Below are 18,997 nucleotides of genomic sequence, written 5' to 3' on the forward strand. Positions count from 1 at the left end.
ACCTTTTAAAGTACCTTCAAGTTAAAGTGAAGTACATTTTAAAGTACCTTCCAGTTGAAGTTGGAGTACCTTTGAGGACCTCTGTGTACTGTTAAGAACATAGAGTAGTTACCCTTTTGATATATGGAGGGAGTATTGCTACACGACAGTAGGTTCCGCTGTTTGATGTGTCCTTTCATATTCACCTATACGTATGGGCCTCCCTTCAGGTGTTATAAACTGTGAATAGTGGTTTCTGACAGGGAATTTACAAGGAACATATAGGTTGTTCAATAGTTTTGAGGTAACTGTCTGTTCCCCTTTAAAAACTGTTTTTAGATTTTAATTGATGTGTTTTAGAACCAAAACAGTGTGTATACTGAACAAAAATATAAACGCAACATGTAAAGTTCTGGTCCCATGTTTTCATGAGCTGAAATAAAAGATCCCAGAAATGTTCCAAACGCACAAAAAAAAGCTTATTTCTCTCAAATAAAATTTTGCGCATAAATTTGTTTACATCCAAATTTGTTTATCCTTTGTCAAGATAATCCAAATCAAGAAGCTGATTAAACAGCATGATCATTACACAAGTTCACCTTGTGCCGGGGTTTTTAGAATTAACGGGCACTCTAAAATGCGCAGTTTTGTCACACAACAGAATGCCACAGATATCTCAAGTTTTGAAGGAGCGTGCAATTTGCATGCTGACTGCAGGAATGTCCAACAGAGCTGTTTCCATAGAATTTAATGTTCATTTCTCTACCGTAAGCCGCCTCCAACATTATTTTAGAGAATTTAGCAGTACATCCAACCGGCCTGATACCCGCAGACCACATGTAACCACGCCAGGCCAGGACCTCCACATCCGGCTTCTTTACCTGCGGGTCTGAAGGAAGGGGAGAAAGGGTGCTGAAGTATTTCTGTCTGGGAAAAATAAAGTCTGATTGGCTGAACCTGGCTCCCCAGTGGATGGACTGGGTTCCAAGTTAAAGTGGGCCTGGCTCCTTCAGTGGGTGGACTGGGTTCCAAAAGTGGGTGGACTGGGTTCCTTCAGTGGGTGGGCCTGGCTCCCAGTGGGTGGACTGGGTTCCAAGTGGGTGGGCCTGGCTCACCAGTGGGTGGACTGGGTTCCAAGTGGGTGGGCCTGGCTGCCCAGTGGGTGGACTAGGTTCCAAGTGGGTGGGCCTGGCTCCCCAGTGGGTGGACTGGGTTCCAAGTGGGTGGGCCTGGCTCACCAGTGGGTGGACTGGGTTCCAAGTGGGTGGACTGGGTTCCCAGTGGGTGGGCCTGGCTCCCCAGTGGGTGGACTGGGTTCCAAGTGGGTGGGCCTGGCTCCCCAGTGGGTGGACTGGGTTCCTTCAAGTGGGTGGGCCTGGCTCCTTCCAGTGGGTGGACTGGGTTCCAAGTGGGTGGGCCTGGCTCCCCAGTGGGTGGACTGGGTTCCAAGTGGGTGGGCCTGGCTCCCCAGTGGGTGGACTGGGTTCCAAGTGGGTGGGCCTGGCTCCCCAGTGGGTGGACTGGGTTCCAAGTGGGTGGGCCTGGCTCCCCAGTGGGTGGACTGGGTTCCAAGTGGGTGGGCCTGGCTCCCCAGTGGGTGGACTGGGTTCCAAGTGGGTGGGCCTGGCTCCCAGTGGGTGGACTGGGTTCCAAGTGGGTGGGCCTGGCTCCCCAGTGGGTGGACTGGGTTCCAAGTGGGTGGGCCTATGCCCTCCCAGGCCCCCCTATGACTTTATTTTAATTGACTGATTCCCTTCTATATACTGTAACTCAGTAAAATCTTTGAAAGTGTTGCATGTTGCATTTATATTTTAAGTCAGTCTAGTTCTGTTAGGAGATATAAGTCTAGAGTTGGGGGTCAGTAAGAATGATTCATAACATTGATGTGTAGGTGAGTTGGGGTTCATTCCATTTCAATTCCAGTCAATTCTCTTCAATGCTTTTCAATTTGGAATTTGGTTTACTTTGGAAATTGACCAATTTGAAATGGAATTGAGTCCGTTCCCTGAGTCACTCCAGTCACAAGATGCATTTCCCAAACCGGAAGCCCGTTCTGTTCTGGTTTCTAACCCACGTCAGGGACGTCAGGCCCGACACAACACACCGGCGTTCAATAACTCGATACATCCTCAAAAGTATTAGATATGATCCTATGTCTATGTTCATCTGTATACTGTATACGATACACGTGTTCTCTGTTTCTTCCATACAAGGTACTATGTGAGTAACACCCTACGTTTGGGTTCGTTGTTCAGCAGCACAAATTGAATGTTCAGTTGGCACGTCACATGCAGTCAAAACCTTTTTTTGGGGGGGCTCCCCGGTTGAAGTATCAGGACCTTGATACAGTGGCTATGATGACATAGCTGTTTATCCCCTGGCCTGTTATACTGATGAAACCAAGTATCAGGCCCTCGGTACAGTGGCTATGATGACATAGCTGTTTATCCCCTGGCCTGTTATACTGATGATACCAAGTATCAGGCCCTCGGTACAGTGGCTATGATGACATAGCTGTTTATCCCCTGGCCTGTTATTCTGATGATACCAAGTATCAGGCCCTCGGTACAGTGGCTATGATGACATAGCTGTTTATCCCCTGGCCTGTTATACTGATGATACCAAGTATCAGGCCCTCGGTACAGTGGCTATGATGACATAGCTGTTTATCCCCTGGCCTGTTATACTGATGATACCAAGTATCAGGCCCTCGGTACAGTGGCTATGATGACATAGCTGTTTATCCCCTGGCCTGTTATACTGATGATACCAAGTATCAGGCCCTTGTACAGTGGCTATGATGACATAGCTGTTTATCCCCTGGCCTGTTATACTGATGAAACCAAGTATCAGGCCTGGTACAGTGGCTATGATGACATAGCTGTTTATCCCCTGGCCTGTTATACTGATGATACCAAGTATCAGGCCCTAGGTACAGTGGCTATGATGACATAGCTGTTTATCCCCTGGCCTGTTATACTGATGATACCAAGTATCAGGCCCTCGGTACAGTGGCTATGATGACATAGCTGTTTATCCCCTGGCCTGTTATACTGATGATACCAAGTATCAGGCCCTCGGTACAGTGGCTATGATGACATAGCTGTTTATCCCCTGGCCTGTTATACTGATGATACCAAGTATCAGGCCCTCGGTACAGTGGCTATGATGACATAGCTGTTTATCCCCTGGCCTGTTATACTGATGAAACCAAGTTCAGCCTTTGGCGATGTATTGTCTTGATGTATTTTACATCATGTCTGGTGATTTTATGTGTGTGTGTGTGTGGGGGGGGGGAGAGGTGTGCACCTGAACATAGATTATAATGCTTTCAGTTGTCTTGAGTGGACAACAACCGTTGAGTCCACTTGACCAGGTAAACACTTGAAAGTCCTCCCAGGTTTAAAGTCTGCAGCAACATCTCTCTCGCTAGGGAAACTACTTCCAGCTCAGAAGGAAATCATTGAAGCACCTTTACAATGTGATAATGCCCCCCCTTTACGATGTGATAATGCCCCCCTTTTAACAGATAGGTTAAACGCCTCTCCTGGCCCACTGCAATGTAGACGGAAACGTCACCAGTCGTCTTACCTAAAGTGAGGCACGCCGGTGACCTCCAATTACAATGTAACAACAGACTGATGTCATTGGCTAGAAGAGGACCTTTTGTCAAGGAGGGTCCAATGAGAGCTGGCCACTTCAATGATTTGACAGCTGAGAGCACCGATCGCAGAATAGCGCTACTATGCAAACATGAAACGTGACGTTGCTATTTTGAAAGCTACAGATTGTTACCAACCACAACTAAGTGGTTAAGAGAGACCTGGACTGTCCCCCACCCCAAAAAAAAAAATATCACTCATGATATCAGCAGTGTGAACAGCTTTTAAATCGTTTAGTTGTCGATCTCTGCAGATGAAGGGCTCTAATTCAATCCGCGAGGCAGAAGTGTTCCTGACTGAGCAGAGACTGCATTGACGGGAAACGGTGCACCATGGGAAATGATCTTTACATTCCCATCACAGAATCTGTCACGCTTCAGCTGTACGGACTGAATAGAGCTCTAGAAGGCTTTTAGTCGTTCTAGAAGGAAATGTACAAACAAAATGTTTCATTGTATTTAGGGTCAATGTATAATATGGGAGGATCTGCTCTTTGTGTAGAGAAGACATTTTGTAAATATGTTCCTTGTTGTTGTTTCACAGCTGAGTCTGTGGATCTGATGATGAGATTAATCATGTACTGTTGGACTGGATCTTTAGAGTTGTCTCTGACTGGAAATAAAATCACTTATACCGTGGCCAATCGTGTGTGTTTCTACATGGGGATTTAATCACGTCTACCGTGGCCAATCGTGTGTGTTTCTACATAGGGATTTAATCACATCTACCGTGGCCAATCGTGTGTTTTCTACATGGGGATTTAATCACATCTACCGTGGCCAATCGTGTGTGTTTCTACATGGGATTTAATCACATCTACCGTGGCCAATTGTGTGTGTTTCTACATGGGGATTTAATCACATCTACCGTGGCCAATCGTGTGTTTCTACACTGTGATTTAATCACGTCTACCGTGTCGTGTGTGTTTCTACACAGGGATTTAATCACGTCTACCGTGGCCAATCGTGTGTGTTTCTACACAGGGATTTAATCACGTCTACCGTGGCCAATCGTGTGTGTTTCTACATGGGGATTTAATCACGTCTACCGTGGCCAATCGTGTGTGTTTCTACATGGGGATTTAATCACGTCTACCGTGGCCAATCGTGTGTGTTTTTACATGGGGATTTAATCACGTCTACCGTGGCCAATCGTGTGTGTTTCTACATGGGGATTTAATCACGTCTACCGTGGCCAATCGTGTGTGTTTCTACATGGGATTTAATCACATCTACCGTGGCCAATCGTGTGTGTTTCTACACAGGGATTTAATCACGTCTACCGTGGCCAATCGTGTGTGTTTCTACACAGGGATTTAATCACGTCTACCGTGGCCAATCGTGTGTGTTTCTACATGGGGATTTAATCACATCTACCGTGGCCAATCGTGTGTGTTTCTACATGGGGATTTAATCACGTCTACCGTGGCCAATCGTGTGTTTCTACACTGGGATTTAATCACGTCTACCGTGGCCAATCGTGTGTGTTCCTACACTGGGATTTAATCACATCTACCGTGGCCAATCGTGTGTGTTTCCTACACTGGGATTTAATCACATCTACCGTGGCCAATCGTGTGTGTTTCTACATGGGGATTTAATCACGTCTGAGATTTATGCTTAAAACCGAAGTCCACAGCCTTGACAGCGAACGCGATCTTTGTGAACGCCGGGGAAAATGACGTTTGAAAGACATACTGTCGACAAAACACTTTGTTGTATATATATTTTTCTGATAATACACCTTTTGATTGAATCCTGGCTTCAATTTAAAATGACCTCAGAACATTTTGTTTTCACACATAATGAATTAACCAATCAACACTACACCTTGTATTGAATATTATTTAAAAAAAAGGATTTAATTGCAGCATGGATTGTAAGTACAACATATGAATAGTTTACTATACATCAATACATTCTCTTTGCATCCTTCTGACCCACACAAGTGTATTGCATACATACGTATCACATGACACACTACAATGCTGACAGTTCATGACATAATGGTTACATCTGGGGTTGTGTAACTGAACGACACCATTCCTGGCTATTCTAGACACTGAATCATTGACATGAAGAACTCAAAAGCTGCTGTACCTCTCTGCACCTGATAAACAGTTGTTGTTTTTTTTTAACTCTAAAAGAAATGACTGTATTGACATTTTATACATGGATGAACACTAAAATGGATGTGTTTGTGTGGCTGGACAACGTCTACGATTACTGAGTCTCTCTTCAGGATGTTGTGGACAGACAACCTCTACTGCTGCACATCAGTTCTGGTGAAAGGAGACCAGCAATAGTCCAACCATGGAGGTGTCCACTGGTTCAACAATACCTGGGTCAACACAGACAACACAATCCCCTCTGTGAACAGTAACACGAGGGAACCTCTAACCCCCTGTACCGGGAATGTAAGTGACCGACAACGATACAGTTTGACGGATATTATTTAAATGACTTCCTGACACGCCTCTTTTTTTTCCCCCTCCCTCCTCGTTGTAGTATGATGTACTACAGTACCCATAATGCTCTGTACAGTACAACATATTCAGTTTCATCTTTAGTTTAAAAAAAAAGAAGCTGTTCCTGAAGCTAACATAATGGTTGGATGGACTGGGTTCCAAGTGGGTGGGCCTGGCTCCCCAGTGGGTGGACTGGGTTCCAAGTGGGTGGGCCTGGCTCCCCAGTGGGTGGACTGGGTTCCAAGTGGGTGGGCCTGGCTCCCCAGTGGGTGGACTGGGTTCCAAGTGGGTGGGCCTGGCTCCCCAGTGGGTGGACTGGGTTCCAAGTGGGTGGGCCTGGCTCCCCAGTGGGTGGACTGGGTTCCAAGTGGGTGGGCCTGGGTGGACTGGGTTCCAGTGGGTGGACTGGGTTCCAAGTGGGTGGGCCTGGCTCCCCAGTGGGTGGACTGGGTTCCAAGTGGGTGGGCTTGGCTCCCCAGTGGGTGGACTGGGTTTCCAAGTGGGTGGGCCTGGCTCCCCAGTGGGTGGACTGGGTTCCAAGTGGGTGGGCCTGGCTCCCCAGTGGGTGGACTGGGTTCCAAGTGGGTGGGACTGGCTCCCCAGTGGGTGGACTGGGTTCCAAGTGGGTGGGCCTGGCTCCCCAGTGGGTGGACTGGGTTCCAAGTGGGTGGGCCTGGCTCCCCAGTGGGTGGACTGGGTTCCAAGTGGGTGGGCCTGGCTCCCCAGTGGGTGGACTGGGTTCCAAGTGGGTGGGCCTGGCTCCCCAGTGGGTGGACTGGGTTCCAAGTGGGTGTGTCTGACCTCAGATGGAGACGGGGCAGATAATAATACGGTCTTCCAGCATCACGCTGAGCACCAGGAACACAAAGTAAAGCAGGAACATGGTGAGGCCCAGAACGCGGCTCATCTTCCACCGACACGCCGCGATGCTGACGATGACGAAGAGGAGCATGACGAAGAGGAGCACGATGGCACAGAACAGACCGTTGGAGTTCACCGCCACCGGTACACCGCCTTGCATCGCCGAGAAGATCAACCATGGGACAGGAAGGCTGGGGGTGGGGGGGGTAGAGAGAGGGAGGAGGGAGGGGAGACTCAGAGAGGGGGGGGAGTGGAGAGGGGTGTAGAGAGAGAAACAGAGAAAGAGGAAGGGTAGAGGCAGAGGGATGTAGAGAAAGAGAGACAGAGAGAGAGGAAGGGTAGAGGCAGAGGGATGTAGAGAGAGACAGAGAGAGGAAGGGTAGAGGCAGAGGGATGTAGAGAGAGAGACAGAGAGAGAGGAAGGGTAGAGGCAGAGGGATGTAGAGAGAGAGAGACAGAGAGAGAGGAAGGGTAGAGGCAGAGGGATGTAGAGAGAGAGGTAGGTTAGAGGCAGAGGGATGTAGAGAGGGAGAGACAGAGAGAGGAAGGGTGGAGGCAGAGGGATGTAGAGGGAGAGACAGAGGGATGTAGAGAGGGAGAGACAGAGAGAGAGGAAGGGTTGGAGGCAGAGGGATGTAGAGGGAGAGACAGGGAGGAGGGATGTAGAGAGAGAGACAGGGAGAGAGGAAGGGTGGAGGCAGAGATGTAGAGAGGGGAGACAGAGAGAGAGAGAAGGTAGAGGCAGAGGGGGAGAGACAATCACTTTTGAGAGTAGTAACACAAATTGCCTTGGTCGTTTACAACAGACAACGGTACACAGTTCATAGTGATATCTCTGTAGTTATAGTGGTCTATACTAACCCCATGGTGATATCTCTGTAGTTATAGTGGTCTATACTAACCCCATAGTGATATCTCTGTAGTTACAGTGGTCTATACTAACCCCATAGTGATATCTCTGTAGTTACAGTGGTCTATACTAACCCCATGGTGATATCTCTGTAGTTATAGTGGTCTATACTAACCCCATAGTGATATATCTGTAGTTATAGTGATCTATACTAACCCCATAGTGATATCTCTGTAGTTATAGTGGTCTATACTAACCCCATAGTGATATCTCTGTAGTTATAGTGGTCTATACTAACCCCATGGTGATATCTCTGTAGTTACAGTGGTCTATACTAACCCCATAGTGATATCTCTGTAGTTCCAGTGGTCTATACTAACCCCATAGTGATATCTCTGTAGTTCCAGTGGTCTATACTAACCCCATAGTGATATCTCTGTAGTTATAGTGGTCTATACTAACCCCATAGTGATATCTCTGTAGTTACAGTGGTCTATACTAACCCCATGGTGATATCTCTGTAGTTATAGTGGTCTATACTAACCCCATAGTGATATCTCTGTAGTTACAGTGGTCTATACTAACCCCATAGTGATATCTCTGTAGTTACAGTGGTCTATACTAACCCCATGGTGATATCTTTGTAGTTACAGTGGTCTATACTAACCCCATAGTGATATCTCTGTAGTTACAGTGGTCTATACTAACCCCATAGTGATATCTCTGTAGTTATAGTGGTCTATACTAACCCCATGGTGATATCTCTGTAGTTACAGTGGTCTATACTAACCCCATAGTGATATCTCTGTAGTTATAGTGGTCTATACTAACCCCATAGTGATATCTCTGTAGTTATAGTGGTCTATACTAACCCCATAGTGATATCTCTGTAGTTATAGTGGTCTATACTAACCCCATAGTGATATCTCTGTAGTTACAGTGGTCTATACTAACCCCATAGTGATATCTCTGTAGTTACAGTGGTCTATACTAACCCCATAGTGATATCTCTGTAGTTACAGTGGTCTATACTAACCCCATAGTGATATCTCTGTAGTTACAGTGGTCTATACTAACCCCATAGTGATATCTCTGTAGTTACAGTGGTCTATACTAACCCCATAGTGATATCTCTGTAGTTATAGTGGTCTATACTAACCCCATAGTGATATCTCTGTAGTTATAGTGGTCTATACTAACCCCATAGTGATATCTCTGTAGTTATAGTGGTCTATACTAACCCCATGGTGATATCTCTGTAGTTATAGTGGTCTATACTAACCCCATAGTGATATCTCTGTAGTTATAGTGGTCTATACTAACCCCATGGTGATATCTCTGTAGTTACAGTGGTCTATACTAACCCCATAGTGATATCTCTGTAGTTCCAGTGGTCTATACTAACCCCATAGTGATATCTCTGTAGTTACAGTGGTCTATACTAACCCCATGGTGATATCTCTGTAGTTACAGTGGTCTATACTAACCCCATAGTGATATCTCTGTAGTTACAGTGGTCTATACTAACCCCATAGTGATATCTCTGTAGTTACAGTGGTCTATACTAACCCCATAGTGATATCTCTGTAGTTACAGTGGTCTATACTAACCCCATAGTGATATCTCTGTAGTTACAGTGATCTATACTAACCCCATAGTGATATCTATGTAGTTACAGTGGTCTATACTAACCCCATAGTGATATCTCTGTAGTTACAGTGGTCTATACTAACCCCATAGTGATATCTCTGTATTTACAGTGGTCTATACTAACCCCATAGTGATATCTCTGTAGTTACAGTGGTCTATACTAACCCCATGGTGATATCTCTGTAGTTCCAGTGATCTATACTAACCCCATGGTGATATATCTGTAGTTATAGTGGTCTATACTAACCCCATAGTGATATCTCTGTAGTTACAGTGGTCTATACTAACCCCATAGTGATATCTCTGTAGTTATAGTGGTCTATACTAACCCCATAGTGATATCTCTGTAGTTATAGTGGTCTATACTAACCCCATGGTGATATCTCTGTAGTTATAGTGGTCTATACTAACCCCATAGTGATATCTCTGTAGTTACAGTGGTCTATACTAACCCCATAGTGATATCTCTGTAGTTACAGTGGTCTATACTAACCCCATAGTGATATCTCTGTAGTTCCAGTGGTCTATACTAACCCCATAGTGATATCTCTGTAGTTACAGTGGTCTATACTAACCCCATAGTGATATCTCTGTAGTTCCAGTGGTCTATACTAACCCCATAGTGATATCTCTGTAGTTACAGTGGTCTATACTAACCCCATGGTGATATCTCTGTAGTTATAGTGGTCTATACTAACCCCATAGTGATATCTCTGTAGTTATAGTGGTCTATACTAACCCCATAGTGATATCTCTGTAGTTATAGTGGTCTATACTAACCCCATAGTGATATCTCTGTAGTTATAGTGGTCTATACTAACCCCATAGTGATATCTCTGTAGTTATAGTGGTCTATACTAACCCCATAGTGATATCTCTGTAGTTACAGTGGTCTATACTAACCCCATAGTGATATCTCTGTAGTTACAGTGGTCTATACTAACCCCATAGTGATATCTCTGTAGTTATAGTGGTCTATACTAACCCCATAGTGATATCTCTGTAGTTATAGTGGTCTATACTAACCCCATAGTGATATCTCTTGTAGTTACAGTGGTCTATACTAACCCCATAGTGATATCTCTGTAGTTATAGTGGTCTATACTAACCCCATAGTGATATCTCTGTAGTTACAGTGGTCTATACTAACCCCATAGTGATATCTCTGTAGTTACAGTGGTCTATACTAACCCCATAGTGATATCTCTGTAGTTATAGTGGTCTATACTAACCCCATGGTGATATCTCTGTAGTTATAGTGGTCTATACTAACCCCATAGTGATATCTCTGTAGTTACAGTGGTCTATACTAACCCCATAGTGATATCTCTGTAGTTATAGTGGTCTATACTAACCCCATAGTGATATCTCTGTAGTTACAGTGATCTATACTAACCCCATAGTGATATCTCTGTAGTTATAGTGGTCTATACTAACCCCATAGTGATATCTCTGTAGTTATAGTGATCTATACTAACCCCATAGTGATATCTCTGTAGTTACAGTGATCTATACTAACCCCATAGTGATATCTCTGTAGTTATAGTGGTCTATACTAACCCCATAGTGATATCTCTGTAGTTATAGTGGTCTATACTAACCCCATAGTGATATCTCTGTAGTTATACTAACCCCATAGTGATATCTCTGTAGTTATAGTGGTCTATACTAACCCCATAGTGATATCTCTGTAGTTATAGTGGTCTATACTAACCCCATAGTGATATCTCTGTAGTTATAGTGGTCTATACTAACCCCATAGTGATATCTCTGTAGTTATAGTGGTCTATACTAACCCCATAGTGATATCTCTGTAGTTATAGTGGTCTATACTAACCCCATGGTGATATCTCTGTAGTTACAGTGGTCTATACTAACCCCATAGTGATATCTCTGTAGTTACAGTGATCTATACTAACCCCATGGTGATATCTCTGTAGTTATAGTGGTCTATACTAACCCCATAGTGATATCTCTGTAGTTATACTAACCCCATAGTGATATCGAAGATGTTGGATCCCACTGAGCTGGACACAGCCATGTCTCCCAGTCCTTTCCGGGCCACGATGACACTAGTGATGAGGTCAGGGATGGAGGTGCCCGCTGCCAGGATGGTCAGGCCCATGATCTCCTCTGAGATGCCTATGGTCTCACCCACCTAGGGAGACAACAGTCACTCAGTCAACCAATCAGTCTCACCCACCTATAGGGAGACAACAGTCAGTCAACCAATCAGTCTCACCCACCTAGGGAGACAACAGTCACTCAGTCAACCAATCAGTCTCACCCACCTAGGGAGACAACACTCAGTCAACCAATCAGTCTCACCCACCTAGGGAGACAACAGTCACTCAGTCAACCAATCAGTCTCACCCACCTAGGGAGACAACAGTCAGTCAACCAATCAGTCTCACCCACCTAGGGAGACAACAGTCAGTCAACCAATCAGTCTCACCCACCTAGGGAGACAACAGTCAGTCAGTCAACCAATCAGTCTCACCCACCTAGGGAGACAACAGTCAGTCAACCAATCAGTCTCACCCACCTAGGGAGACAACAGTCAGTCAACCAATCAGTCTCACCCACCTAGGGAGACAACAGTCAGTCAACCAATCAGTCTCACCCACCTAGGGAGACAACAGTCAGTCAACCAATCAGTCTCACCCACCTAGGGAGACAACAGTCAGTCAACCAATCAGTCTCACCCACCTAGGAGACAACAGTCAGTCAACCAATCAGTCTCACCCACCTAGGGAGACAACAGTCAGTCAACCAATCAGTCTCACCCACCTAGGGAGACAACAGTCAGTCAGTCAACCAATCAGTCTCACCCACCTAGGGAGACAACAGTCAGTCAACCAATCAGTCTCACCCACCTAGGGAGACAACAGTCAGTCAGTCAACCAATCAGTCTCACCCACCTAGGGAGACAACAGTCAGTCAACCAATCAGTCTCACCCACCTAGGGAGACAACAGTCACTCAGTCAACCAATCAGTCTCACCCACCTAGGGAGACAACAGTCAGTCAACCAATCAGTCTCACCCACCTAGGGAGACAACAGTCAGTCAACCAATCAGTCTCACCCACCTAGGGAGCCAACAGTCACTCAGTCAACCAATCAGTCTCACCCACATAACGAGACAACAGTCAGTCAACCAATCAGTCTCACCCACATAACGAGACAACAGTCAGTCAACCAATCAGTCTCACCCACCTAGGGAGACAACAGTCACTCAGTCAACCAATCAGTCTCACCCACCTAGGGAGACAACAGTCACTCAGTCAACCAATCAGTCTCACCCACCTAGGGAGACAACAGTCACTCAGTCAACCAATCAGTCTCACCCACATAAAGAGACAACAGTCAGTCAACCAATCAGTCTCACCCACCTAGGGACCCAACAGTCAGTCAACCAATCAGTCTCACCCACCTAGGAAGACAACAGTCAGTCAACCAATCAGTCTCACCCACCTAGGGAGACAACAGTCAGTCAACCAATCAGTCTCACCCACCTAGGGAGACAACAGTCAGTCAACCAATCAGTCTAACCCACCTAGGGAGACAACATTCAGTCAACCAATCAGTCTCACCCACCTAGGGAGACAACAGTCAGTCAACCAATCAGTCTCACCCACCTAGGGAGACAACAGTCAGTCAACCAATCAGTCTCACCCACCTAGGGAGACAACAGTCAGTCAACCAATCAGTCTCACCCACCTAGGGAGACAACAGTCAGTCAACCAATCAGTCTCACCCACCTAGGGAGACAACAGTCAGTCAACCAATCAGTCTCACCCACCTAGGGAGACAACAGTCACTCAGTCAACCAATCAGTCTCACCCACATAACGAGACAACAGTCAGTCAACCAATCAGTCTCACCCACCTAGGGAGACAACAGTCAGTCAACCAATCAGTCTCACCCACCTAGGGAGACAACAGTCACTCAGTCAACCAATCAGTCTCACCCACCTAGGGAGACAACAGTCAGTCAACCAATCAGTCTCACCCACCTAGGGAGACAACAGTCAGTCAACCAATCAGTCTCACCCACCTAGGGAGACAACAGTCAGTCAACCAATCAGTCTCACCCACCTAGGGAGACAACAGTCACTCAGTCAACCAATCAGTCTAACCCACCTAGGGAGACAACAGTCACTCAGTCAACCAATCAGTCTCACCCACCTAGGGAGACAACAGTCAGTCAACCAATCAGTCTCACCCACCTAGGGAGACAACAGTCAGTCAGTCAATCAGTCTCACCCACCTAGGGAGACAACAGTCACTCAGTCAACCAATCAGTCTCACCCACCTAGGGAGACAACAGTCAGTCAACCAATCAGTCTCACCCACCTAGGGAGACAACAGTCAGTCAACCAATCAGTCTCACCCACATAGGGAGACAACAGTCAGTCAACCAATCAGTCTCACCCACCTAGGGAGACAACAGTCAGTCAACCAATCAGTCTAACCCACCTAGGGAGACAACATTCAGTCAGTCAATCAAATCAGTCTCACCCACCTAGGGAGACAACAGTCAGTCAACCAATCACTCTCACCCACCTAGGGAGACAACAGTCAGTCAACCAATCAGTCTAACCCACCTAGGGACCCCCAATCAGTCTCACCCACCCAACAGTCAGTCAACCAATCAGTCTCACCCACCTAGGGAGACAACAGTCAGTCAGTCAACCAATCAGTCTCACCCACCTAGGGAGACAACAGTCAGTCAACCAATCAGTCTCACCCACCTAGGGAGACAACAGTCAGTCAACCAATCAGTCTCACCCACCTAGGGAGACAACAGTCAGTCAGTCAACCAATCAGTCTCACCCACCTAGGGAGACAACAGTCAGTCAACCAATCAGTCTCACCCACCTAGGGAGACAACAGTCAGTCAGTCAACCAATCAGTCTCGTTAGACCCTATCGTTAGCCCCTATCGTTAGCCCCTATCGTTAGACCCTATCGTTAGACCCTATCGTTAGACCCTATCGTTAGACCCTATCGTTAGACCCCATCGTTAGACCCTATCGTTAGACCCCATCGTTAGACCCCATCGTTAGACCCCATCGTTAGACCCCATCGTTAGACCCCATCGTTAGACCCCATCGTTAGACCCTATCGTTAGACCCCATCGTTAGACCCTATCGTTAGACCCCATCGTTAGACCCCATCGTTAGACCCCATCGTTAGACCCCATCGTTAGACCCCATCGTTAGACCCTATCGTTAGACACATCGTTAGACCCTATCGTTAGACCCTATCGTTAGACACATCGTTAGACCACATCGTTAGACCCCATCGTTAGACCCCATCGTTAGACCCTATCGTTAGACCCCATCGTTAGACCCTATCGTTAGACCCTATCGTTAGACCCCATCGTTAGACCCCATCGTTAGACCCTATCGTTAGACCCTATCGTTAGACCCTATCGTTAGACCCTATCGTTAGCCCTATGATGGACATTGCCATTGGATGTACCAGTAGAAACCCCTGCAGCCGTGTTAAACTCAAACACTAAAATGCGTGATGTTATTTTAATTTTATATTTTTTTAATTTGAACCTTTATTTAACTGGACAAGTCAGTTAAAAATACATTCCTATTTACAATGACGGCATACCGGGGAACAGTGGTTTAATGACTGCTTTTTTTACCTTGTCAGCTTGGGGATTCGATCTAGCAACCTTTCGGTTTGTAGTCCAACACTCTAACCACTAGGCTACCTGCTGGTTACTGGTCCACCCTCTAACCACTAGGCTACCTGCTGGTTACTAGTCCAACGCTCTAACCACTAGGCTACCTGCTGGTTACTAGTCCAACACTCTAACCACTAGTCTACCTGCTGGTTACTAGTCCAACACGCTAACCACTAGGCTACCTGCTGGTTACTAGTCCAACGCTCTAACCAGTAGGCTACCTGCTGGTTACTGGTCCACCCTCTAACCACTAGGCTACCTGCTGGTTACTAGTCCAACACTCTAACCACTAGGCTACTTGCTGGTTACTAGTCCAATGCTCTAACCACTCGGCTACCTGCTGGTTACTAGTCCAACACTCTAACCACTAGTCTACCTGCTGGTTACTAGTCCAACGCTCTAACCACTAGGCTACCTGCTGGTTACTAGTCCAACGCTCTAACCACTAGGCTACCTGCTGGTTACTAGTCCAACGCTCTAACCACTAGGCTACCTGCTGGTTACTAGTCCAATGCTCTAACCACTAGGCTACCTGCTGGTTACTAGTCCAACACTCTAACCACTAGTCTACCTGCTGGTTACTAGTCCAACAACCACTAGGCTAACCACTAACCACTAGGCTACCTGCTGGTTACTAGTCCAACGCTCTAACCACTAGGCTACCTGCTGGTTACTAGTCCAATGCTCTAACCACTAGGCTACCTGCTGGTTACTAGTCCAACGCTCTAACCACTAGGCTACCTGCTGGTTACTAGTCCAACACTCTAACCACTAGGCTACTTGCTGGTTACTAGTCCAATGCTCTAACCACTCGGCTACCTGCTGGTTACTAGTCCAACTCTCTAACCACTAGGCTACCTGCTGGTTACTAGTCCAACGCTCTAACCACTAGGCTACCTGCTGGTTACTAGTCCAACACGCTAACCACTAGGTTACTACACCTGATCTACATCCTTGCTATTTTGTTTAATGATTTTCAATTTCGGTGTAATTATCTCTATATAGCCTGCCTTACACCTTCTCATTCTGAACTTCTAATATGGGGGAGATATAAGGATGGGTGTGGTTTCGTGACCATGGCAACAAGAGCAACAGCTCACTGATTTGACAGCTCCTACGTAGTTACACCTCCTAAATCGCCTAAACAAAAACAACCATAAGCTTCAGGTCTGTCTGTTACCTCGGGTGTCTCTGTTACCTCGGGTCTCTCTGTTACCTCGGGTCTCTCTGTTACCTCGGGTCTCTCTGTTACCTCGGGTGTCTCTCTGTTACCTCGGGTCTCTCTGTTACTCTGTTACCTCGGGTCTCTGTTACCTCGGGTCTCTCTGTTACCTCGGGTCCTCTGTCTGTTACCTCGGGTTACCTCGGGTCTCTCTGTTACCTCGGGTCTCTCTGTTACCTCTCTCTGTTACCTCGGTCTGTTACTCTGTTACCTCTGTTACCTCGGGTCTCTCTGTTACTCTCTGTTACCTCGGGTCTCTCTGTTACTCTCTGTTACCTCTGGTCTCTCTGTTACCTCGGGTCTCTCTGTTACCTCGGGTCTCTCTGTTACCTCGGGTCTCTCTGTTACCTCGGGTCTCTCTGTTACCTCGGGTCTCTCTGTTACCTCGGGTCTCTCTGTTACCTCGGGTCTCTCTGTTACCTCGGGTCTCTCTGTTACCTCGGGTCTCTCTGTTACCTCGGGTCTCTCTGTTACCTGGGTTTGTCTGTTACCTCGGGTCTCTCTGTTACCTCGGTCTCTCTGTTACCTCGGGTCTCTCTGTTACCTCGGGTGTCTCTGTTACCTCGGGTTACCTCGGGTCTCTCTGTTACCTCGGGTCTCTCTGTTACCTCGGGTCTCTCTGTTACCTCGGGTCTCTCTGTTACCTCGGGTCTCTCTGTTACCTCGGGTTATCGCTGATCTGATTAAATCCTGGCCTGAGTCAAAGAAGCACTGGACTAATAGTTTCTAAACAAGCTGGTAGTCGTGTGATCTAAAAACCCAACCAGAGTGATACCTGATGTGCCCACCAGACCATGAGATAGGAGAACACAGCGATCCACGTGATGGAACCAATAAACGTCATGGCGAAGTATTTTCTGGAAGCCTGAGGAAGAACTCACAGGAAGTGACATTAGAAAGATATTTTGTGTTCTACATTTTGGCCACTTTGCAGGACACAAACACAGTACACAAAATGGCGTGAAAGTAACACGGAAATGTAGGTGATCCGTACCGGGTTGCGCACGTCGGGCACAGTGAGCCACAGAGGGAACACTATCGGTAGGAGGAAAAGATATGTGGCCTGTTTACGTCTGGTGTCTGGCCATTCTAACGACAGAGGTTCCTCGTTCTCTTCACCCTCTTCCTCTTCTTCATCTTTATTTTCCTCATCGTCCTCTTCGTCTTCATCATCCTCATCTTCCTCATCCTCACTCTCTTCTTCACTCTCGTCCTCCTCACCGCTGTCTGAGCCGTCGGACCCCCCTGCGCCCGCTGGCCCCTGGTCCTAGTGAAGAGAGAGGGAGAGAGGGTGAGAGAGAAGGGTCGTAGGGGTAGAGTAGTGTTATGAATTAACTCTCTCCTCCCTCCCTCCCCTCCCCTCTCTCCTCTCTCTTCTCTCTCCTCTCTCCCATCTGGGTCTCTGATGGGTCTGGTTTCTCCTATCTCCTCTGTCTCTCCTCTCTCTCCACTCTCTACCATCTGAGTCTCTGAGGGGCCTGGTTTCTCCTATCTGCCCTTTCTCTTCTGTCTCTCCTCTCTCTCCTCTCTCTACCATCTGAGTCTCTGAGGGGCCTGGTTTCTCCTATCTCCCCTCTCTCCCCTCTCTCCTCTGTCTCTCCTCTCTCTCCTCTCTCTACCATCTGAGTCTCTGAGGGGCCTGGTTTCTCCTATCTCCCCTCTCTCCTCTGTCTCTCCTCTCTCTACCATCTGAGTCTCTGAGGGGCCTGGTTTCTCCTATCTCCCCTCTCTCCCCTCTCTCTCCTCTCTCTCTCCTCTCTCTCCTCTCCTCTCTGAGTCTCTGAGGGGCCTGGTTTCTCCTATCTCCCCTCTCTCCCCTCTCTCCTCTGTCTCTCCTCTCTCTCCTCTCTCTCCTCTCTCTACCATCTGAGTCTCTGAGGGGCCTGGTTTCTCCTATCTCCCCTCTCTCCCCTCTCTCCCCTCTCTCCCCTCTCTCCCCTCTCTCCCTCTCTCTCCCTCTCTCTCCACTCTCTCCACTCTCTCCTCTCTCCCCTCTCTCCTCTCTCTCCTCTCTCTTCTCTCTCTACCGTCTGAGTCTCTGACGGGCCTGGTTTCTCCTCTTCTTTAGGTGCGGTCTGGGAGGTCGAGGGTTCGGCCTGCTCAGTCTTCTCAGGTCCAGCTGAAAAAAGACAGACACAAGACACAACCAATAAACAACATGTCAGATCCAGAGAGACTTACAGTAGTGAGTCATTTAACAGACTCTCTTATCCAGAGACACTACAGTAGTGAGTCATTTAGCAGACTCTCTTATCCAGAGAGACTTACAGTAGTGAGTCATTTAGCAGACTCTCTGATCCAGAGAGACTTACAGTAGTGAGTCATTTAACAGACTCTCTTATCCAGAGAGACTTACAGTAGTGAGTCATTTAACAGACTCTCTTATCCAGAGAGACTTACAGTAGTGAGTCATTTAACAGACTCTCTGATCCAGAGACACTACAGTGGTGAGTCATTTAGCAGACTCTCTTATCCAGAGAGACTTAGAGTAGTGAGTCATTTAACAGACTCTCTTATCCAGAGACACTACAGTGGTGAGTCATTTAGCAGACTCTCTTATCCAGAGACACTACAGTAGTGAGTCATTTAGCAGACTCTCTTATC

At 47.0% G+C, this 18,997-nt stretch overlaps 1 protein-coding gene across 1 annotated transcript; it reads right to left on the reverse strand.

The window, feature by feature from the left end:
- Positions 1 to 6,762: 6,762 nt before the first annotated feature.
- LOC135535084 (sodium/potassium/calcium exchanger 1-like) lies at positions 6,763 to 18,512 on the reverse strand (the record flags this gene model as incomplete). The annotated part of the gene is made up of 5 exons (XM_064961809.1): positions 6,763 to 7,160; positions 11,461 to 11,627; positions 17,169 to 17,258; positions 17,388 to 17,660; positions 18,421 to 18,512. Coding segments are annotated over 5 exons (872 nt in total), but the record flags the coding sequence as incomplete, so codon positions are not given.
- Positions 18,513 to 18,997: the final 485 nt, after the last annotated feature.

The sequence above is a fragment of the Oncorhynchus masou genome, unplaced genomic scaffold (genome assembly GCF_036934945.1).
Source record: "Oncorhynchus masou masou isolate Uvic2021 unplaced genomic scaffold, UVic_Omas_1.1 unplaced_scaffold_4417, whole genome shotgun sequence".
Lineage (NCBI taxonomy): Eukaryota > Metazoa > Chordata > Actinopteri > Salmoniformes > Salmonidae > Oncorhynchus > Oncorhynchus masou.